The following is a 24,620-nucleotide window of genomic DNA, read 5'->3' on the forward strand; positions in this document are numbered from 1 at the left end:
TCATTCAATTATGAAGCTACAAGAATACTTAATAATTACCTCTCAAAGGGTGGGGGGGTAATTACCCTATTGGTGCAACACTTGACATTCAAACATGAGGACATGGGTTTAATACTCAGAAATCACATAAAAAACCAGGTGTGGTGGCACACACTTGTAATCCCAGCACTTGGCTGTTGGTTGGGGGAGGAAGAGGAATCCTCCTGGCTGTTGTACCCTGCCCCTTACCCTAAACTTCTCCAGCTCAGGGGCTGTACTGTCCTTCCCCCAGCTGCTCTTCTCTATATAACCCAACCATTTTGGTCACCTAGTTCTTTGGGCCTCCTGGCTGGTGTGCTTGGTCTTCCCCCCTCCCCTCTCCCTCCGCTCCTCGTTTGTTCAAATGGTCTCCTTGTGTGCTATCATGGCTCAGGTGTGTGAATACACACACACACACACACACACACACACTACCTCTCATACATTAGGATAACTAGATGAACTGTTATGTTCGCTGTGGTGAATCTGGGTTAAAGTATAACGAGCTAAAATAAACACTTTAATCTTCTGCAGAAGTTTGGGATAAATGCCTCATTGTGATGCTAAGCCCTAATATTACTATTCTCATGTTAAGGATTCATGAACCCTCATTTTATGGAACCTCTTATTTTCAATTAACAATATCCTATCAACTAACCAAAATACATTTATGATTATAATAAAACCTGAAACCACTGCTAAGTGGTTATGATTTAGTAGGATTAACTATGATTTAGTCTTAGAGGAGCAGTTAAAGATAGGACTCAGGTAGAATCCACAGACCCCTGAAAAATAATTGCTGGAGTATACAATCTTTAATAATAAAATAATAAATAATAATAATAATAATACAAAGTGAAGAAATGGCTTCATGGGCAAACACTTATAACAAAGTCATTAAAATCTGAGTTTACATCTCGGAGCCCACATAAAGCCTGCAGCCGTTGCAAGCTTCTGAAATCTCAACACTCTTATAGAAATCTTGGAGGCTGGAAAAAGAGTCTCCAGAAACTTGCCACCCATCCAGCCTGAGATACATAGTGGTGAACTGAAAAAGGCCTTCTCTCAAGTGATGGGAAGGTGGGGGCTGACACCTGAGGCTGTCATTCATCCTTCACACACACATTGGGACATGAGTGTGTATGTCTGTACTCACACACAAATATCCATTCACACGTGTACATACACACAAAGGTTTATTTTTTAATTAAGAATAAGATTTGAAAATCAAAACTTTGTAGGGCTAAGGGGCCACTAACATTTTGAATGTAGAACTTTATCAACAGTGACAAGTCCCTGCAAAGTTACCAACCCCAAACACATAAACAGGACAAAAGAAGAGACTGAGAATTATCTTATTTTTAACTTTATTTTTATTGTTGACACTATTACAAGATAGAACAACTACAACCATATTAACAAACCAAAAGCCTGTGCACAGAAACAAGACAAAGAAAACAAATTGAGATGTTAACACAGTCTTTGGGTAATGAAAATATGGGTGAGTTTCTCTTCTGCATTTCCACATCTTCAAGGCTACTAGGATGGTCACATACTGCAGATATAAGCAATAAAGGCAGCCTACTAGAACACTATGATCAAGACCCCTCAAAGAAACTGAGAAAACACACTTCACTGTAATCCTGCCGCAGCTGCCCTGCTAGTCCACACTTTTCCACATTTCCTCCTGCTGCTGACACTACATACTTATCATGGACAACCTCACAATCGCACCCATGGTGCACAGATCCAGGTGTTACCAAAAGTCTGTTGGAAATACAGTTTTTCTCTACTTCACTTCACTTTCCCAGTTTTCTTTGAGTATGCCTTTTATTTGTGATGCAGAGTACACACGTAAAGTTTGTTACCCAAACACTGAAGATTATTCAAGAAATTTTGAACAAAATATTTAACCATGAACCCCCCCAAAAAACACTATTTTTAATTGTTTCCCACATTTCTTTTTGTTTTAGACATTACGCAAATCTATTTAACACTGTTTTAATCACAAATTTGTGCAATGGCATGAAATGAAGGACACAGATGAAGATCTTAACAGTTGTTGGGTATGGGGAATGTGGGTGGATTTTTCTTTTCAATTTTACCATATTTTCCAATTTTCATCAGGTACATAGTATGTTTATGATGGTGACATTACATACTAAACTTTATTATCAGGCAATGATTACAAGGAGCATAGTGAAAACTTCAAAGTATTTTTACCATAATTACACAGGAAATACTAGAACAACTATCTTGAATACACGTTTTGACACAGTTGTAATATATAAACCTGTGCACAGCAACAAGAATAAACAAGATATTAAAGAGTATATCTATCTTTGGATGGTGGGGACATGGATTTTCTTTCCTCCACTTTTCTGTTATTTCCCAAGTGTTTCATAATGAGTTCCAATTATGTTCACGATGGAAATATGATCCTTAACTTTTGAATAACACTACCATAAAGAACATTCTAGAAATTTAAGAAAATAATGCTCAACTATAAGCCTACAACAACACAATAGCTTTTGACTATAAGCGTACATTTTAAAACAGTTATAAGTGTAGTACAAATATAATTTTGTGTCCTGCTCTTTCCACCTCATACTCTGTAAATATCTGTTTCACAACTCTTTGTGGTTATCACTTTTCAACAACTGCATAAGAATCCAGGGGCACTTTGACTAAATTATTCTTTCATAGTCTGGCATTTCAATCGTTCCTGATCTACTCACTTGGTTACAGGTAGAATGAACACTCAACTCAGACTTCTTGATGTGTCACTTTCTGAAAAGGGTCTAGTGGGGGTGACACTGTCACTGATACCCACATTTACCCAGATGGCTAGGGCACTGACTTCTATTTCAAGGGTGCCTCACCAATGAATCATTGCCCCTCTGTTTCCCTAGATGTCAATTCCAACCAGGGGCTCTCTTTATGCAGCTAGCTTTCACCTACACGATTCCATCAAAAAGGCCTTTCTTCCAATTATCCAGGACACTTCTTTCCAATTTGTTTTTACCACCCTGACCTTCCAATCCCTGCTGCTGGTGTCTTCTTTAGTCTGTCTCACTCCTTCCTAGATCTGCTGGCATCTTGGAACTCCCTTCTTTGGCTCACTCATTTCTATTTCTTGCTTTTAGGACTCCAACCTCCAAAGGCTTTGGCATTCACTGAGGCTTTGACACACTCCCTCATGAGTCCTGGACCTACAGATCTAGAAGACTAAGAGTCAGACTGCTTTCCCCAGCAGGTAAATAAACTCTGTTCACGTTCTCACATGATCTGTACATAGCTTGCGATCTTTCGGCTACAGATCTGCTTTATTTTTTTTAATTTTTTTAATTTTTAAATTTTTTTTTCCCCAGCCAACTGAAGGCCAAAAAATTGTCTTTATATAGCCATGAGAGGGAAGGGGAAGTAAAGGAGCGCAAGCAGTCCATGAAAGGACGCAGAAAATCTCAAGCTGGGAAGTCAGTTTGTGACATCTGGTTACATTAAGACAGATGGGACACTAAATGGAAAGCTCAGAAATACTAAGGAGATTCAATGAGAAAGAACAATGGTAACAAAAAAAATTAAGGCTGCTGGGGAACCTGAGTCCATGTTAAGCTAGGATTAACTATAAAGAAAGCTTTGTGTGTGTGTGTGTGTGTTTGCTTTTTTTTTAAAATGCAATAGACATGGGGTTGACAGACACATAAAGAACAGGGAATTAAGTTTGGAGATACAAAGATCTAAGGACACTAGCTCCTGGGCACCCAGGGAGCACACTGACTTGTGGCAAGCACAATACAACAAACACCACACAGGTGACTCAAGCGACGCTGCCACTTGTCACTTAAGGCAGGAAGCACACAGCAGTTAATGAAAGGTTGTCAGTCTGCTTCCTTATTTACAATGTAAGAGCCTCTCCTGTGGTTCCCAACCTTTCATTAGGCACTACTGTGATCTAGTGATGGTTGTCACCCACTCTTTAAAGGCAAAGACATTGAGATTTACAAGGAAAAGCTTCAGGTTTCATGAATTCACTATCAAACACACGATGAGTTGGTTAGAAAACGAAAAACCCAAACCTTAAAGAAAACCTCAAATGTAACTCTTTTTTGCATGAAAACCACTGTAAGGTATATAAATGTAGGGATGGGTTGATTTAGGTCACAGAGACAAATCCATATATTGTAAAGGGTTACACAATCAGTCTCAAGGGGGCTGGGTGCACACCAAGTGGCTGTAGAAGCTAAAATGTCTGTTTTCACACAGCCAGGATTCAAAGACACACGATCGTTCACACCCACACCTTCACAGGACTATCTAAGAGGTAGGGGACGGAATAGTCCATTACTGGAAAGGATACTAATGGGGTTCAAACAATGCACAGTAAAGCTTCCGCAGGATGGACAACATTTACAAATATATGCTAAATTGTTGCTCTCTTCCTCCTCAGGAAAAAAAAAAATCAGAGTACCAGGCTAGGTAGCTCTGTAGAGTAAACTGTAAATTCTATAGCACACTAAATCCAAATATATGTATCACTGATTTTGCTGTGATTTGCTCAATTATATACACGGCAGGAATCATTATGTATAGGGTATGAAAGGGGTATCATTTACAGTCGATTGGGGTAACCTCTGTGGTCTTGAAGAGTCACTAGGTATTCCCTCAATCTAGGTAAGATGAAGTGGTAGATGTATGCTCTAGCTTTCCACTGACATTTGATACGGAACAGCTAAGACTGAAAGAGTCTCTGTGTTCAATCTTTTCTCTTTTTTCAGTCTGAGTGAAAGTCTATGATGTGAAGTCCAGTATGTAGACAATGAGGTGAATTTCTTATTAACATTATGGGTTGGTTTAGGCTCTCTCTGTGATTTATTAAGGGTCTGGTTCTGGGAGGAAGGTTTGGCTTCGTTCTTTTTTTTTCCTCAGTCTGGATACTCAACCAGTGTGAGAATTCTGGTGTCTGGCAAGGGAGAGGCGGTCGTTGAAGAGTTGCCCGCACACGTCGCATTTGAAGTACTTGTCATCGGCCTGCTCCGCACCACCTGCGCTGGTGCTGGCCGGTTCGATGTAGCCCGAGCACTCTCCGAGAGCATTGGCAGGCTCGAAGATGATCACGCTGGCGTGGCTTTTCAGATGCTCACCGAAGGCTGCGCTGGAAGCAAAAGTTTCTGTGCATTCATGGCAGTTGTAGTACGGTTCTTCAACCTCAATCTCTTGATCTTCTCCTTCCTCTTCTGGGTCTTCAATGTCGGCACCGTTGGGCTCATCTGCATCTCCCTCTGGCTCTTCAACATCTTCCTCTGGCTCATCGGCTCTCTCTTCTGGGTCTTCGATTCCAGCACCGTCTGGCTCATCAGCATCACCGTTTGGCTGTTCAGCTTCCCCATTGGGTTGCTCAGCCTCTCCATCAGGCTCAGCAGCTTCTCCATCTGGCCCTTCAGCCTCTCCATTAGGCTCTGCAGCCTCCACCTCAGGCTCCGCAGCCTCCACCTCGGGCTCCGCAGCCTCCACTTCCGGCTCAGCAGCTTCTGCATTTGATCCCTGGATTCGCAGTACTTCTTGTGGAATGAGGACATTGGCTTCGACCTCTTGGGCAGTGGCAGCTACTATTTCTGACCCCCCTTCTCGCTCAGGATGAAACACCATGCGCTCAGCGACGACGGTGTCGTCTAGGAAGGACTGCCCGCAATCTTTGCATTCATACAGTGGGATGTGCTTCCTGAGGGGCTCGGTGAGAAAGGAGGCATGGGTGTAGGAGGGCCCATATTCATAGGGCTCATCCTTATGAACTTTGGTGTGGTGGTCTCCGAGCTGTTTGGCAGTGAAGAAGCATTCCCCACAGATTGTGCATTCGAAAAGCTTCTCTTCAGTTTCACTTCCCTGATACTCAGTGAGGGCTAGGCCTTGAATGAAAATCTCGTCTGCCAGTTCGCTCTGTTCCATTATTTCATTATCTCTGTGCTGTCTCATGTGCTCATTTAGGGCAGAACTGTGAATGAAGCCTTGTCCACACTGACGGCATCGAATGGCTGAGCCAGAAACGGCAGGATTCCTCTCTACAGTACAATTCCTCCTCGGTCTTGCAGGCAGCAGAGCGATAAAACCGTCATCACTGGCCTTTGCGGAACATGGCTGGTCTTGTTCGTGGACTCTCTGGTGCTCGAAAAGTAATGAGCTCTGAGTGAAAGATTCTCCACATTTTGGACATTCATACAGTTTCTCTCCTGAGTATTTTTTCTCAAATTCACTGACAGAGTGGACATGAACTTCAGAATGTGTGTACTCACGACTGTCAACCAGAGCCTTTCTGCTATGGACGTCCTGGTGGCTTGTGAGGTCATTGAGGTCAGCAAAGCCCAGCCCACAGTCCTGGCACTCATAGATTGCATCACCTGCATCTTCTTTCTTATGCTCTTCAGAAACTGAGGCCTGAGCGGTAGCATCTTCAGCTTTCTCCTGGCCATGGGACTCTTCACCATGGGGCTCATCGCCATGAGACTCTTCACCGTGGGGCTCTTCACTGCTCATCTCCTGATCAATAGGTTCCTTGTCATGGGGCTCATTGCCATGGGGCTCATCGCCATGGGGCTCTTCACTGCGCATCTCCTGGTCAAGGGGCTCTTTGTCCTGGGGCTCATCGCCATGTGGCTCCTTGCCACTGGGCTCCTTACCGTATGGCTCTTTGTCATGAATTATTTGACCGTGTGTTTGTTTATCATGGGGCTCCTCGGCATTTGATTTCTCTTGGGCATAGATTTTCTGTACACTGAGGTTGCTGCTGGTGGTAGCAGAGCGTTGTCCAAATGCTCTGAGTTTCCGCACTTGTTCTTGAATGAACCGTTCTTGGGCATAGCTGGTCTGCGGGTCACTGGGGGCAAAGCTGCGGATGGCAGAGCGCTCATAATGTCGGCTTCCAGAAGGTCTCTCCCTATCATGAATCTTCTGGTGCTCAATAAGGTCAGACCTACGAGCAAAGGCCTCCCCGCATTCCTGACACTCAAAGAACTTTGCCCTACGGTGACCTGCAAGCAATTCACCAAAAGGTAGGGAGTGCATAACAGAGGGCTCGTTGTTCCTGGGCTCAATGTACTTCTTTTTGGCACGAGCTTTCTGGTGTTCACGAACACTTGAGCTGGGAACTGAAAATGTGGCATCCTGCTTTGGTTCACGGGACTCTCCAGAAAAACTCGGAGGCTCGGCACGGGATGTACTCGGTGTGTGGTAGCTGTTGCTGCAACTTGCTTCATAACTGTCTTCTCTGGCAGGAATCTTTCTTCGCTTATTAATGATATCTGGGAGATAAATGGAGGATTCTCCCTGCTCATCACACTGAATCTGATCAATTGCTCTATGACGTTTCAGAGGTCGAGGAGCGGGCAAGCTGTGCATGATGGAGTCCTTGTATTCCTTTCCTTCATAGGTATTCCCTCCAGAGTAGGCTCTGGGGTAGTTAATGCTGCTTGAGCTCTGGGTGCTAGACTCTGCCACTGGTCTTGGTTTACTGAACCCCATTGCACCACGACTCTTCTGAGCTTCTGCGGAGCCCAAGCTGTGAGTAACAGCCCTCTCGTAGGATTTGCCCTGGGAGCCATTTTCCATGGTGGGGAATTTCAGCTTGTCATTAGGGTTAACACTGATGGTGAACGGCTTGTCGTCATCGTCATCTTTGTTTTCAGGTGGTCTTGTGATAGTATGACTCTTCTGAGATTCGACAAAGGGTTTCTCGAATCCTCTGCCTTCAAAGAAATTCTTCCGGGCACGATTTTTCTGATGCTCGCTGGGATCTGAGCCTCCCATCAAGGCGTCTCTGGCATTGTTCAAGTCGAACAGATTCTCTCTGTAACTTCTCTGGCGTCGTCTGAAAGCCTGACTAGGGACAAAGGTCTCCTCGCACATCCTGCTCTTATTTTCAAATGGGTTTCCTCTAGTATGGATTTTCTGATGCTCCCTCAGAGACGTGAGATGAATAAAGCTCTCCCCGCACACTTTACACTCATAGATTCTCTCTTTCCTGTACATCTTCCGAAACTCATTGAAGTTGGGACAGGTCAGAAAGGGTTCCGCATGCTCCCGTTCACGCTCCCGTTCACGTTCGCGCTCACGCTGCTCCCGTGCACGTGCACGCAGGCGATCGCGTTCGCGCTCACGCTCGTTATCTCTGTCATCTGAGTTGCCTCTACCGTGGATTTTCTGGTGCTCAATCAGGGCGGAACTGTGCAGAAAGGTCTCCTTGCACACCTTGCACTCATAGAACTTATCTTTGCCATACATCTTCTGCAGCTCACTAAAGGTCGGGCTAGGCATGACGGTCTCCTCATCATCCTGATCTCTACATTCTGCGAGATACTCTCTAGCATGGATTTGGCGGTGCTCTGCCAGGGCGGCACTCCTACTGAAGGTTTCTCCACATTCCTTACACTCAAAGCGTTTCCCCCCACCCTGACCTTTTTGCACCTCATTGACAGCCACGCTGTGAATAAAGGACTCTCCATATTCGTAGAGGTTCTCCCTAGTGTGCATGATCTGGTGCTCAACAAACTCAGAGATGACACTGAACTGCCTCCCACACTCATCACACACGTAGGGGTTCGCCCCCAAATCAGCTGACTGCGACTCAGAGAAGGAAGGGTTGTTCAGGTTGCCCATGCTCATAGCCTGCCTCATCTCACTACCACACTCAAAAGGCCTCTTCCTCACACAGCTTTTATGCTCGTGACCTGAACCCCTCTCATCAGAATCAAAGTGGTAACGCCTCTTCCTTTCTAGAGCTCTGCTTCTGGAAGGCAATTCTGCGTTGAGCCGGAAGCCTCCCCTAAATGCGCCCCCTTCATAACCTCTCCCCTGGATCATGGACTCTCTTCTGCTTGAGGAACTATCATTCCAGTTATCATTAGGCCTGGGGAACCTCGGAGGAGGACGCTCATTCAGCTCCCTTGCTCTTCCGGATCTGGGGTTGCGTGACACGTCCTTGATGAATTTTTCCATTATCACTCCATGAGAAGACTCGTCCTCGCAGATTCCACGCCTATGGGATGGCTTTTTGGCTTCAGGCATGGGTTTCGGACCTGGAAAGAAACCCCCATATGTAATTCTTCCCTAGCCTCTAAGCTCAGGATGGCATTTTCCTGTGGTGTTTATGAATGTGAAATGTGGAAGTTTCTCCATGTGGGATCGGCATGTCACTCACCTCGGCTGGTGCTTGGGTAGGCAGTCCTCTTGGACCTTGATGAGTGGCCTTGTGTCATGTGAGAGTGTCGGTCATCTTCGGCAAGCTGGACTCCTGGTTATAAGAACAAAATGGCCGTTTAAAATGAAGACTGAGACTCATCACCATCAATTGATCTGTTACCCCACCCACAGTAAATTGAAATTGTCTCATATTCAAATCTTGGAATGTCTTTTATTTTCTTCACGTTCATTTTTCTAACCTGATATAATCTACATCTTGATTCCCTTAATCATACCTACAGAATGGTATGAAGACTCCGTATGTGCACGCATTCAGAGTACCTTCTTGTAGTCTACCACCAGTTCACACCTTCTGAGAGACTCCATTCTTTCTTGAGGGTCTCACTATGTAGGTAGCCCAGACTGGCCTCAACTGGTGAGCCTCCTGTTCTAGCATGGAGCACTGGGGTTTCAGGCATGAGCCACTATGCTCCTACCCCTACTTCTCAATGATCTTTCTCAACCTACCTACCATCCAGCACTATATATCCCTTGGTTTTATGAGTTTTTGCAGCAACTGCCTACTACCACTTCTAGGCTATCTGCTCCTGGAGGAGTCCACATGTGGACCTGAGGTCATATAGGAAAGCTCTATGACAAAAGTCATCAGCCTCAATCCATACAGTATATTCTTCAACCAAAGCCAGATGGATTTCTTTAAAACTCAAACCTCATTTCCCCACAGAGGAGTAAGTTTGCCAAAGCACCTTTAAGTCTGAAGCCTTTAAATATACCAACATGGACTCAAACAACTTGAGACAAATAAGGTAACAAAAGGCTCCACTGGTGGGATTGAAAGTGGTCAAGGGAAGTAGGCCCTTACCCAGAGAGAGCAGCTTTCTGTAGTTCTCCAGGTTGTCCTGAATTGGATTCTGAGGCTTCTTGTCCTCTTTGAGTTCCACAACATTCTGGTATGACTCGGCATCCTAAAACATCAAACACAGGCCTCTCAATGGAATCTGTCCCCGTGGACGTTCAAAGAGAGAATAATGCTGGCGACATGGGAGCTACGTATATGAAGTTATATAGGAAGTGCTCACGGTATTTGGGGTTCTGAGCGATCCAAGGCAAGTGTTACTAGGGGCCTACATCGTACCTACCTTGTGCTACACTCTGAGGCAGATCCCAAAGACGCATGACACATATTCCTTGCCCTCATGCAGCTTATAATTTGGTTGGAGAGAAAAGACTCATGAAACAATTAGAGAACAATAAACAGTAAATTGGGATACAGATAATAAATGCTACATGGGTTTCTTGGAGGGACAGTTCAGGGTGGGCCTGAACAGTGAGCAAAGGTTTTACGGAAGGCCTCTTGTGGGGCCTGAAGTGGTAGGTGAAATTACGGTTATGTGCGGAGGGGCCTGGTGGGAAAGCCCATGCAGGCTAAATAATCAGCATGCATGCTGTACTCATGGGAGCAGAAAGAAAATGTGCTCTAGCAGACATCTTGTTAGACTCTGTGGTTTTTAAGTTCCCTTCCTATTTCTCTATTGCATAGTGTGGCTACAGTGCAGTTTCCAGTGTATATGGTTTCCAAATAACTCAACACACCAGAAGCTCTCAACTACTGAAGAACTACCTTTTATCTTAATAGATATTTCTCTCAAAAAGAAGTACAAAATTTCCTGTAATATTTAGAACCTGAGTCTTCTCTGCAGGATCCTAAAGGACATTTGCTTGCTACCAGAAGGCAGTACTAGAGTTTGACTGGCTTGCTGAGCTACAATGTCAGAGTTGATGGCATTGAGGCCTGAAGGGATACTGGAGTATGGAGAGGGTGCTGTGGGAGTCTATAGGCTTTGGAGCTGGGGAGAACTGTAGGGTCAGAAGCAGACCACGCCACTTATAAGCTGTGAGACCTTAGATATGGAAATCTTTCAGAGCCTCGGATTCTTCATTGTAAAATGGTGAGAACTTGCAATATTGTGACATAGTGGGTGAAGATTCTGTAGTGTGATTATTGTTTGAATTTAAGAAAAATTGGGCAGAGGAAGCATTAATGTTTTGATATTAAATTTATTATTGTTCTATACCTGGAAAGGGACTTGAATTTTAATAGGAACATGGGAAACACAGAAAAACAAACAAAAAAACCAAGCATCAGAGCTGAAGAAGAAAACTTCATCTATGCAAATTCCCATGTCCAGTCATTAAGCAACAAACAACAAGTAACAACAAAAATTAGGGCAAAGAAATGAAGCAAAACTTCACTTTCTCAGTTAATGCTGAAAATTAGGACAAAAAAAAAGAAAAAACAAAAATAAAAACAACAACAACAAAAAACCTCCAAGAAAATACAGGAAGAGTTGCAACCTTCACAAAAGTACCACCCCAGATTTGTAAGTGCATTCTTGTTGGTTGTCTCTACTCTTTCTATATGGTAAACCCCTTCTAGGTAAGTGTTCTGTGCTACTCAGGTTTGTGGGGAGCCTTGGCATTTACTTACAATAAAAGATAGTGCCAGAGGGTACCCAGATGTCCCTAAGATAACACAGGAAACCAGAGCTCATATTGTGGAGACTGGTAGAGAGCAAAGGACTTAAGAGTTTGGGAGTGCAAGAGGCAAAGGTGTCACCATTCCTGGGGTACACAGATCCCAATGGCAATGGCAGATGTATTATTTTTAATATTTATTTATTTATTGTCTAATTTGCATAAAGTCTGAACAACATTGCTTCTATAAAACAATATTGTGCGTTTGTATAAAGATAAGTGAATTTAAGTAGCTTTAAAGCAGTTGCTGGCTCTATGTTTACCATCAACTGTTAATACCTAAAGGTACATGAGCTGCAAACAAGTTTGAGTGGAAGGGGTGGCCTGAGAGTCATGCTAACATGACACAGTTCAGGTTTTCACACCATGAGCTATACACTCGAACCACTATGGGATTTGCATGTGATTAAAGAGACAGCAAGAGAACTTTCTGTTTTGCACAGCCTCAAAATGTAATTTGTACCATCTAGTGCCCTCGTTTCTACTCTGAGTCAGTAGGGATCAGCAGCATCTAGACGTTTGCATTATGCAGACATGGCCCTTGGTCAGCAACTCATGACACGTTGTAAAGGAAGAGATTGTGAGCAACAAAACTAGGTGAAGTTCATACCACCAGTCCAGCTCTGTGTGCCTTAGCCATCTTCCTGGTTCTTCTTTGGTTTGCCAGATGTCTGGCTTCTACTTAGAAAGCTTTCACCTGTACTCACCCTAAAGGCTGGGATGCCCTCCAACCTCGGGCCTGGACCATTCCTCCCCAACCCTCAGAGGTCAAGGGTTGCCCTGAAGGCATTTTCCTTTGATCCAAATTGAGACTGCATGCTGTAATTTTTGCTAGTGTTCTGTTTCTTTGAGAATGTTCAGAACATTCATCAGACATACAGAGTATTTATATGAATATTTATATGGTCCACTGATAACAGCATCTCAGAGCAGGAATCCTGTTTGTCCTGGCCACAGCTATGTTTCCCAGGACATAGATGCTTAATTGCAAAGGAAATGAAGGCTCTGCCTCTGGCTCCAACTTCTCTTCTAAGGTCTGCTGGTTCCAACCTCTCTTCTAAGGTCTGTTGGTTCCAACCTTTCTTCTAAGGTCTGTTGGTTCCAACCTCTCTTCTAAGGTCTGTTGGAGATAAGGTTCTCCTTCTTCTCTTCCTCCCTCAAAAGCCAGTACAAATCCATTGTCCTCTCCCCTTTTACAAGCCACCCTACCACGTAGTGCCCCTCAACTAAGGACTGCTGTGATTGCTACCATAGTGTGCCTATCCCGGGCCAGACAACATAACAGGAACTCACAACACACACAGGTGTGTGACTCTCACTGACTGCTCACAGTGGAACTGGGAGACAATTGCTGCACCCATTTTTACTGATGAGGAAACTGAGGTTCGGCTTGGTTGAGTTGCACAATCCCACACAGCACTGTGGCAGAGCCAAGTTTTGTACCCCATTCTCATCAGCTCCAGAGCCTTTGTTCTCCCTGCCCAGTCGACTTTCTAGACTCACAACATTTCTGCTCCTGACTTAATGGGGGCCAGTAAAATGTCTAGAATCCCTCTGCCACTTGCCCTAGCTAGTGATTCACACACTGACGGGCAAGAACTCCTTTGGTTGTGTGGATCAGTTTAAATAGGCAATAGACCTTGGCCACTGGTCACCTGTGGGGATGGTCCCTGCCATCTTTTTAGAGTGAGCAAGGGCTCTCAGTCATAAGTGGACATCTAAGGACAGATGAATACATCCTCAGGGGAAAGACAGCTATCTTTGTTGTGAAATGAAGGTAGGTTTTCTGGAAAGAGAGGAAACCTGGGCATACCTGGGATCGAGACTCATAATCCATGGAACGTCTGTCATCATCTCTTTCCAGTCCAAAATGTGGTCTTGACATCACAGGAAGAGAAAGATCACGTTGAGGCAGTCCTAGGAAGGAAGAAAGGCATCAGGGTGCTGCAAGACCTAGTCCAACAGAGCAGGGTTCAAAAATCCCCTGTCAGAAGCTACCTGGGAAATGAGTGTGGAAAAAAAAAATGTGTCCATTCTCTCTGCTTTCTATAGAAGGGCCCTGCAATACCCCAGGCCCTGCCTCATCCTTCCTCCCTAATCTTAGAGCCAGGGCCACGCCACAAGTTGTGTGGGTCCAGGTATGTTGTCTGTACTCTCGTTCTCAGCCACTGACTCTCTTCGGCGTCCTCATCCAAGATCAGAGATAAAGCCCAGAGGACTTGAAGTCCACTGTAGGTTCCTGTTGTGATATAGAAATGCCTTGACTAATCTACTCTCCTCAGGTACCAAAGGTACCATAAACTAATGGTGAATGTGACAGACTTGAAAATCTTTTCCTCATTACACTTTTAGGATGCCCTGCTGATAAATACAGTATCTCTCAAGTCCAGGAGGATCAAGAGATATGTTCTGGTGGCATGAATACCAATAATGCATTGAGATGGTCCTTACTGGGAGTCTAATTCTCTTTTAGTCAATAAAAAGACTTAAGTAGGGCACTCTGGCTTAGAGTCTCCCCACACTTGCACGAAACCATGATGGGTAACATATATTTGTTTTTCATGATCATGCCTCTGTCTGTAGTATTTTTGTCATTTTTGTAACAGCCACAGTATGTTTTATTTAAAACAATATATATCTGCTTAGGAAGAATGTTGCATAAGCAACAGCATTGGCTGAAATATGCTTGTGGCACAAAATGGCTCTGCTGAGAGGAAATTCAGATGCTAGAGCCTGGGACTAAACACTTTAGCAACAGGAATACGACCCAAGTCGAGCATTAGGGCCTCCCAAGGCCCCTATGCACATAGCCTCTGCCCTGAGCTACAGGCCAGCAGACAACTTACTGCTCCTGGGATTCCTGATGTATGGCCAGCGGTCTCGAGGCTCCACATCTCTGCTTCTGCCTCTGCGTTCCAGCTCTCGCTCACCTAGGCAGGTCAGGTTTTTGAGTGGTCAGATGTGCTTTGACATGTTTCCTTTGTGTATGCACACATGCCTCCCTTAATGATGGATCCAAAATAGAAAGTTCTAGACTCCCAGACTCAGTAGCTACCATGAAGCTTTTCCCAAGAAGGGCTTGCTTTACAGCAAGGACCCAAGCTAAGTCTGTAAGCTAGTTCCACTTCAGACCTCCCAGTGGTTTTCTCAGCTGCTAAGTTCTCAAGTCCAAATTCAGGAAAGGGACCACAGACCTTCTATGTCTAGCACAGGCCAGTTGACTTTATATTGCAAAGCATTCTATTGTAAAGAGAAAGCAGAACACATGTCCAACCTACAAACAATTCTGCTAGCACGGCCTGAAATAGATACTAAATAGTATAAATATTTTGTTGTTTAAAAACCCCTGTATGCCATTCCATTGTTGGTGTCTGTTTTGATATGAAAATGTCTCAGTTAATCTACTCTGCCTGGGACTATATGATTCTGAATACTCTGGGGCTATTGTCTCAATGGAGGCCTTGGTGCCTCTGCTCCGCTTTATAATGTGGCATTGGTGGGTGTGGTACTCACTGCCGAAAGAATGCGATGGTCGAGGGGGTGGGGTTTCCCTCCCACTTCGGCTCATGTCGTCGTCACTGTTCATGTCACTGTTGGTGTCGTCTGAGAAGACACCAGACAGGAACTTAGTGTTTTGGTGTAGCTGGCCTATGCTCTCACACACAGCCAACCTCTCCCTAGCAGTTTCAATGGCCAGGTCTTTCATGCCTCATCTCAGCCCCCTTTAGTAGATTCAATTTACTCCTGCTACTTAAAGACTGCATAAGGAACATGGCTGTAACCATCTCTTCTCCACCCCCACACAAAAGCAGCCAACAGGCCACTTCCTGAGGTACCATACCATGACGGTAATGGGAGGTTCTCTCCCTGATGACTTCCTACTATAGGATGTCTACTTGACTTCTGCCGGCCCAGTGGTAGTGCTTAGCTGGGGATTGTCTACCAAGAGTCATTTGGCCACTTGAATATGGAGACATTAGGAGGTCAAATCTAGTGGGAGGCCATAGATGTGCCTAGGTTGGCCCTATTTCCTTGTCCCACAAGAGAGAAAAACCAGACCAGTCACTGGCAGTTCCAAGACATAATGCTAGCAACTACTGTCTAAGCCAACTAACAGTGTCCTCTGTAGTGCCTCACCTTCGTGATGGTACATCTTGGAACTCGCCAACGGAGTGGTGAGTTTTTCACAGTTGTCTGTTTTGCTCACACCCAAGGGCTTGAGCCTTTCAGGGATGGTCAGCTGATCTCCCCTTGCTGGGAGGGTCTGCCTGCAATCAATCAAGGCAGAATTTTTAGAGTCTGAGCAGGGTTTTCTGAGGCCCAACAAATTCCACATATGTTAAGTTTAAAAACATCTGATGAAAGAATTCAGACCAGCTGGGTCGTCTCCCAGGATGGCATCTAGTCATGGCACTCTCTAGCTCACACAGAATGTCTTGGTGGTAGACAAGTGATTTCGAGTCAGCACTTCTCAAATTAAAAGGTCTTATTTGGAGGAACTGAACACACAAGTCAACAGAAAGACTGTGGCAGCCTATGATAGCACTCATGGACCTGGATATTAAAAGGAGCTTATGTGCACATCACAGAAGTTGAAGGGTGGTCTGCCCAGTGCTTTGGAATAAGAATTTACCCAGAAGTACATTTAAGGAGTGAGTTCTCATGCTAACTGGTTGTGTTACAGTGGCCAGTTCCTCTATTCTCTTGGACTCTGACATCTGTGAAATGGGAACAGTACCTACAGTCCTTTTAGACCTTATATTGAATAAGCTAAGATTCCTAAGAAGTTTGACTTGCCAATGCAAAGCCCAGGGAACATGCTCAAGGGCCCAGCCAAGACTAAGACTGGATATTAGTGTTTCTCATTAGCCAAAATGTTAAAGGGGATAACATCAGAGATGGACCTGACCCTGCCAGTTCTACCCTTAATGTCCTTATTGCAGCACAATATATGACCTGCAAATAAATGGCTGTCCGAACAGAAATGTCAACAGTGCTCAAGTATGAGCACTGTAATGACAAATTATTACAGTTTCTCATTGTTAATATCTTTAGGACTGTGAGGCTATACCACATCCCCATTGACTGTGTGTGCTGGCTCAACTTAAAGGTAGTAAACCCAGCCTCTCATTTACACTAGTACATTTCAAGTGCCAAGAAGGTACAAGTGGTTGGTGGCTCCCAGCTAGACAGTGATAAAGAATTCTGTTTTCTATCAGTTCACCTAAGTGTACAGAGAGGCCAAAACTTTTTTCTCCATAGTACATAACCTTCTAAGGGGTATCCATCCCAAAACTTGGTCCTTTTGGAGTTGGAGTCAATATCATTTCCTTAGGTACCTTCCAAGATATGTCCAAATATGTATCATGATTATTCTTAACTAATTTGGCTTATTTGCTTATGTTCCAGCAGTAAATTGGTAACCTAAGTGAAAGAGAGTTTTTGTGTTCTCTGTATTTAATCCCTAATCTCTTGCTATCTGATACAAAGCCAGCTAGTGACATACAAGTGGCATATTGAATTTAGTGTATGTAAAGCCACTTATGTGGCTATGTGTAAATGTTATCAGTAATGCTGATGAGACCAACATAGCTCATCATAAGAAGCATGCTAACTTCTGTGCTAAAAACTGGCATTGCTGTTCACAGGAAATTCAAGACTCTGGTAAACATATATGATCTTTGTTTAATATGCTCAAGATTATTTAACCAGGTCAATAGGCTAGTATTTGAAAAACAAGAGCAAGGATGAACAAAAGACTTATGTTTATGTCTATGTGTGTGTTTGTTGTGTGTGTTCTCGGCAATAGACAAGATATAATCTATCCAGCAGTGAATTATTATATAGCCTTCAAAGAGCAAGGCAACCCTAAGTAAATGGGTGTAAGATGGTCTCTAATACACTGAAATGATGAGACATTTCAACGTTTAATAGCATCAAATGAAAGACTAAGGCTGAGAAGGAACTCTATCCCAGACTATCTCAGAAAGGCCACCAATACAAATGTCTAAGTTTGTGGGTTCCAGATGTAATTGGAGGGAGGGGGTGGGGCAGTTGATAAGATAAAAAGTCAATGTATCTGTGTATGAAATTTTCAAAAAATAAATAAAACATATTCTTCTTTTTAAAAGGTACCGGATCAGAGATACTGGCTCTAACAGAATTCTGAAGTACCCATACAGGAACTCTACCACAGTTCCCCAGGGCAAGGGCTCATTTGTCTTTCCCATTATTGTATTTCTATAGCAAATCTGTCCTATTCGAAAATGCACAAATATTTAATAATATTTAATAATTTAATAACAGTCTAGCAAAATATTAAAAATTATCGATATCCATGAAGGGCTACCCTACTAATTCAAGGATGCTGCTTTTTTAGAGTAAACTTTATACACGATGAATTAAAAGGAAGTCTGGGAGCCTATAGGCATCATTCCATGTTTTAAAGAGCTTGCAAACTTCCACTGCCTTTTGCTTTGTAAACTCATAGCAAAAACCAAGACTAGGAGATTTTTTTCACACAATAAAGATCTACCACAAATAGATACAAGCAAATAGATTATTAGATACCAGGATGTTCCTCCAGAAGTGGGGAGGAAGGTATTCCTTCTACCACAAACACCATTCCATATTATCTTGGAGCCCTGACTAATGCAGCTAAAGGAAAAGAACAGGTAAATGCTGTATTATTTTGGATATAATATATTATATTGTATTATTTTGAACTAAAAAAAAAAACCTTACCTGTAAATATAGCAATAGAAAAAAAATCCCATTAACAGCAAAATTAATTAAGTTCCCATAGCTATGCTTTACAAGAGACCTACAAATCTAAATAAATATTTAAAAATGTATATAGAGGCACAAAACATATTCTAAGTAAATTAAGAACATACACTTTCACACATTCACATATATACTTCTCTCTGTCTCTGTCTCTCTGTCTCTCTCTCTCTCCTCCCCCCAACCCCCGACTGTCTTGCATGTCCACGTGCTCGGAAAGATGGGGACTATTTGCCTGTAATATTATCCTGATGTTTGAAAACATGTTCTGTTCAACACAAGGAACACAAGGAAGTCCAAATATGCACTTATGTGGCAGTACATTCACATACGAGAGCTTAATTTACTGTTAGAGGAAGAGTTTTTAAATAAGAAAAAACCTGATTATTTAAATGCAGAATCTTCTTAGGACTAAATAAAAGGTTAACTGCAACAAAAGAGACAAGATGGGACAGCCATCACGTTAGTGTTGTTTCTGCTTCTCAAGCACTTGTTCCAAGGTTAGATAGCCTTTTTACCTTAACGGAAACCAATGCTAAGTCATATCTCCTTAAAAAAACTATATATTTCAGTTACACCTCCCCAAAGAGCAAGCCACTAAAGCCCAGTGACAAGCATAATCTGACCTAACTTAAATCAGTGCACTCAGAAGAGAACTTGAGTTCATTAATAACCAGAAGTGAGAACAAAGTCTTTTTAATGTGTGGTAACCCAGCCAGTGAGTCACATTCTTAATATTACAGATATAATATGTTCAAGTAGTACAAAATACTATAGAAACCACAAGCCATACCCGCTGGTTAAATTTACCATTATTATTAAAGCTTTTATTTTCATTTTTATTTATTTTAAATTTTCACAATATTATTACATATGCATATGTGTAGTGTATGTGTACATGTTCATGCATGTGCATACAGAGGCCAGAGGTTGACTTTGTATGTTTTCCTCTAATACTTTCCACTTTACTATTTGAGACAGTCTTTCACTGAATCTGGCCATTTTATTTTTGCAAGGCTCTATGACCACTGAGCCCTAAGGACCTACCCTTCCCAGTACCTCACTATATAGGCTACCACACCCAGTTTTTACATGGGTGCTGGGGATCTGAACCCATAACCTCTAACTTGCCAGCAAGCTATGTCCCAATCCCTACTAAACCTTTTAAAACTTAGACATGTGTTGTTCTTACTAAAAATACACTGACTTATGAGTATATAAAACAAAACAAGCCCCCCCCCAAATTTTTTTTTAAAAAGTCACTGCTGCTGCCCAGGAAACAGTTATAGATGAGGAGCTCAAGTTTGAAATGTCTGACAAATGATCTGATTTCATATGAAAATGACAAATGTGTGGTTACTTCAATGTATGGGAATATATATAAACTAGGCTACAAGAAAATGTTAGAATACATTCATGGTGACAGCTCATGAGAAGGAGAAACAAACAAAACAAAACAAAACAAAACAAAACAAAAAACAAAGAACAACGAACCAAAACCCAGGTTGATAAAAAAAAAAAAAGAAAAAAATTTTAACTTATATTTAGGATGTTATTTTAAAACTCGTAGTTAATCTTTGGGTCTGATTATTTAGGTGTGTGATTTTTTAAAAAATGCAACTTTTTAATAATAAAGTTCAAAATAAAAAATACTTTAAAAATTAGAAATAAATCTAGTGTTGTTATTTTTCCGTACATAGTTTATTCTGGCTTGTCAGCCCTCCTACAGCTCTGCTGGGGTCCCCATGACAAGGTCTCCTTCCTCACTAACATTTTTTTACCTCCCAAAGCCTACCTGTGACACCCTGCTGGTATTTACATTTGCTTCTCCAGTGTGTGCTCAAGGGTGCTCGCTACCAGGCACTGGATCCCTCACCAGACTCTTACTTCATCCTCTATACAGACCAAAACTGAATTCTGGCCCCATAGAAAACCTATTTCTTTTATTTATTAACTCTCCTATATCCCTGCCTTATATACTTCTCTTCTGCTTTTTCTTCATGCAGGAACCTTAGCATGAGTTGGATATTGGCCATGAGTACCTGGGTGGCTCACATGACTCTGAGCTAGGGAAGCTAAAGAGAGGAGCCAAATAATATGGGCTTATAATGAACCTACCCTTCCCATCCTGAAAGGGGATTCTGAAAGGTGTCTGGCTATCTTTTGAAGAGTCTGTTTATACACATGGAGACATGGAATAGCCTTTTGTAAGGAGAGTAAGTTTCACTTATGAGTCAGAACATAGGAGACCATAGGTCAGCAGCACTGTGTATTAGAGGACGGTATGGCCACTGTGGTCTTCATAGCAAAGCTGATGCCTATCTTTAAATATTTTATGATACTTTACTTTTATCTCACTTCAAAATGAGAGGAAGAGAGTGGGCAGGTAAGTTAGCATAATATAGAATAAGGATAGAGATCAGTAGGTATCTTTTACCCCAAATTGGGGTGGGTGGGACTTTTCCCTCAGAATAAGCATGGGTGAGCAATCTGATGAGCAGGAATACACATTAGGGGCTAAACAGTCTAGGACTGTGTGTGATGAGAGAGATCATGTGACCTCCTGGTCTTTGGTCTCAGGCTCCCACATTCCCAGCAGAGGAGAGATGAACTCCACCCCATCTCCTCCTACCCCATTTCCACTTACTTACTTTGTGCCCTCATCATGGCACACCTACGTTAAGCCCACTAACTCATTCTACCTACCTCCTTTAAAGGGGGCTGGAATTGAGAACTTTAAAGTCAGGAACCGAGGAGGTTACTCTCGTCATCTCTCAGGTGTGCAGTCTCTCCTCTCTTCTTGTTTGTTCCAGCCTCCTGCCTCTTTCTGCAGACCAGCATTCTCTACTTCAGTATGTTCATGGAGTCCAGTGTTGTCCCAGGCCCATGCCTAACCTCACCTCTGAGTTTAAGTGCCCTAACACTGACAGGGTCATCAGTCTGTGTCCCTTCACCCAAAATCTGACTCTAAAAAGTATATACTACAGCCTGATTTCTCAGAGTAGTTGGTCTCAAACTCACATGTGCTCAAGGGTCACCTGGGATACTTATAACAAAGGCAGATGCCTTTATTGTGGGACAACTTAAAAAGTGGAAGCTTCCCTAGGACTCGGGCATTTTAACTGGGACTCTAGGAACTTGACTCTGGTTACCTCCCTAACTTTAAGTATGTAACCTGGTCCACTCAAGGACAATTAAGGAATATATATGGGAAAGTGGGACTTTTTAGGGGGGTAGTAATCTTACATAGGAATGTGAGCAAGGAATGAATGACCTGTACCCTTCACACTCATGTCAAGGCCTCTGTTCTCTGGTCTAGTAGCTCTTTCAGGTCATCTTTATAACATCCTGGGCTTCTTCTACTCAGTATTAAAGTTAGCACTTACCACACTCCAGCCAAATCTCTTTATTGTTGTCCATTCTTGAGGGATTTCCCCAAAAGTTCAGAAAGAGAGGAAATAATAGCTAAGAGTTCAGTTTCATGATCAGCACTAAGACAAGGCTACTTTAAAGACACAAAATGCCTTCTAGACCAGCATGAGATGTTTGATGTTATCTGAATGATCAGCTGGTCTTATTTATTTTAGGGGGTAGAGGCATGGGAGTTTAAGCCACAATGCATGGCTAATCTAACCATCTACAGGCGAGAGACCTTCTTTAATTAGACTTAGCCTGGATGGAGATGGTGGAGAACAGGGGCAATGGATAAAGAGTCTGGTCTTCTGATTGCCATAGCAATCACTATGACCAGGTGGATGCACTAGGCTGCTTTAAAGGCCAGTGCTATCAAGGTTCTTCTACACCTTTTAGTTCTGATTTTATACTCACCCATCAACCTCCTCATTATGCTTTCATTTCCCATGTAGGTTTGCCTACAGGGAGAAGAATTTGCTGATCACACACTTTCCCAGTATTTGGGTCCCTGCTACAGTCCTCTCCCACCATAAATTTCTGAACCAGATTGGAGGGAATAGGAGTGCTTTGTTTCAGTTCCCGCATCAGTATAGTTCTAAGTGAAGTCCCTGAGCTTTGTAAAATGTGGATCCTTCAGGAAAGGGAGATCTTTAGGTCTTTGTAGGCTTGAAGACCATACTGGATCTCTGGGGCCTTCATATGGGCCAGGAAAACACCAACCCAGCTCCAGGGGCCCACTCTGCCATGTCAGCCCCTCCCCAGGCAGCGTTCCCCCACAAGCATAGGCAGCTAGTTTGCTAAGCACATTTCCTTACGTTCCAGGTAACAGGAGTTCTCATTCAGTAGGGATTATACCACTCACTTCTGGAGTGCCAGAGTCTGGCATGAGTCTGTCCCAAATAGGCTGAGTATCAACACTTGCGGATGGATTGAACAAATGGACAACCTTTGGATAGTCTGCTCACTTCTCCTCATCATGTGATTCATCATGTCTGGTCTGAATCAGTCAGCAAACTAGTAAAAAAGGGAGCAAGTTCTGTGAGGTCTCCCTTCTTGGTAATACTCCAACATGCCCCCTTCACGTCTTCCAGTGCTGGTACTCCAAGCCAAGCCACCTCTCACCCAAACTCAAGGTGGTCTCCCCACACCAAGTGTGCCTACCCTACCCTCTGCACCTGGCAACCAGATGATTTCTACAAATGTACACATGGTCTTCATGTCATTTTTGTGGTGCAGACACCTAAGTGGCTTCCCATGTACTTCCGGTTAAGCCCAAATACTTACCATCGCTTTTATGGCCTATCACGATGAAGCCCTCAAACTTACCTTTTCTCCTCAGTCAGTTGTAATCCATCTCTTCTCTTGTTCTAGGCATCCTGGGTTTTCAGCTCCTCTCTCTGCATCCCTCAGGAACATCTTTGAGCCCTCTGATCAATTTATTCTCCCCATGAAACATACCATTTATAATCCTTCAGAGCTCAGCTTTAAGATTCCCAAGTACCTCAGGGAGGCACCTCTCCCAGATTCAGTTATTTTCTCCATGCAAATGTGTACTTTCAGGGGGGCATAAACCACACAATCATATTTTACACATTTTTAATTCTCCCACAATGCTCCATGAAAATACTTCTTTTCTTAGTTGAGATGGTATCCCTAGTACATGGTACAAAGCATGTACTAGGTTGGTGGCAGATGAATAGAATTTCTGCTTCTTAGTTGTCCAGTGAAAGGCAAACAGGAAGGCTGAAGGAGTACCCGAGTGTCAGGGGAAAGATAGGAGACTGGAAAGGATGGAATAAGGCTAATGGGGAAATCCTAGCAAATTCATTTTGCACCAGACAGGTGTGTGTGTTCTCAGAAAGTACAAATGGTATTCTTGTAGTAGTGTAGCATAAGTGTACATCAGAAAAATGTCAGTGTAAGGAAGAGAAGAGGAAACTTCAAAGATGGGTGTGGTACTCTGAGGTGTAAGTATCACTCACCTGGACCAGCCACCTAGCTGTTGGAGGACCTAGTTAGTCTTCCTCTTGCCAGTTGTCTCCAAGAAGAATAGAAGATCAAGAAGGTAGAGCTGTGGAGAAAAAAAAGAAAACATGAAGCACCCAATTTATTTCACAATTACAGTGTTCTTTGGGTGGGAAGCAACCACTTCTTCTTCTTCTTTTTTTTTCTACAAAGGCAGACATCAAATGTGTCCAAGACACCTCCCAGGAAATGTCCCGAGCAATCAATTATTCCCAAGACACATGTTGTACTGTGGACTCTAATTACAGCCTTTTCCTATATGAAAGGCACTGAAGGAATTCCTGAGGTATCTTGGTAACTTCAGGGGAATTCTGGATTAAGTAATGAACCCAAGAACCCAATTGGTTACTAATTAACCATATGACATCACCCATCCTATAAGTGCAAAGTGAAAATTAGAGGGAGACAAATGGCCAGGGAGGGACTTAAAATACTTTGATAGTCAAAATAGCCTTCAAGTGGCTTTAACAAACGTCTGGATGTTGCTAGTGATTCACACACCACACCCCTTTCCCAGGATCCTGACCTGGACAGTTGGGTGTGATTTCCTTCTCGTGCCCATGTATGAAAATATTGGCTCCAGTCACCTATGTGTGGATGTAAGATGGAGGCACTGTAGCCCCTGATATCTGCTGTGCCTAAGATAAAACCCC

General features: G+C 43.1%; 1 protein-coding gene across 1 annotated transcript; it reads right to left on the bottom strand.

Annotated features, from left to right (window-relative positions):
- Nucleotides 1-1,368: 1,368 nt before the first annotated feature.
- On the bottom strand, nt 1,369-23,969 carry Peg3 (paternally expressed 3). Its single transcript, XM_028779571.1, has 8 exons — nt 23,925-23,969; nt 15,883-16,013; nt 15,259-15,348; nt 14,592-14,675; nt 13,559-13,662; nt 10,073-10,175; nt 9,209-9,301; nt 1,369-9,086 (listed from the first exon to the last, which is right to left on the bottom strand). The coding sequence occupies exons 2-8, from the start codon at nt 15,896-15,898 to the stop codon at nt 4,957-4,959; spliced, it is 4,620 nt and encodes a 1,539-aa protein (XP_028635404.1). The 5' UTR covers nt 15,899-16,013; nt 23,925-23,969; the 3' UTR covers nt 1,369-4,956.
- Nucleotides 23,970-24,620: the final 651 nt, after the last annotated feature.

Source organism: Grammomys surdaster, unplaced genomic scaffold, assembly GCF_004785775.1.
Source record: "Grammomys surdaster isolate TR1022 unplaced genomic scaffold, NIH_TR_1.0 355, whole genome shotgun sequence".
Lineage (NCBI taxonomy): Eukaryota > Metazoa > Chordata > Mammalia > Rodentia > Muridae > Grammomys > Grammomys surdaster.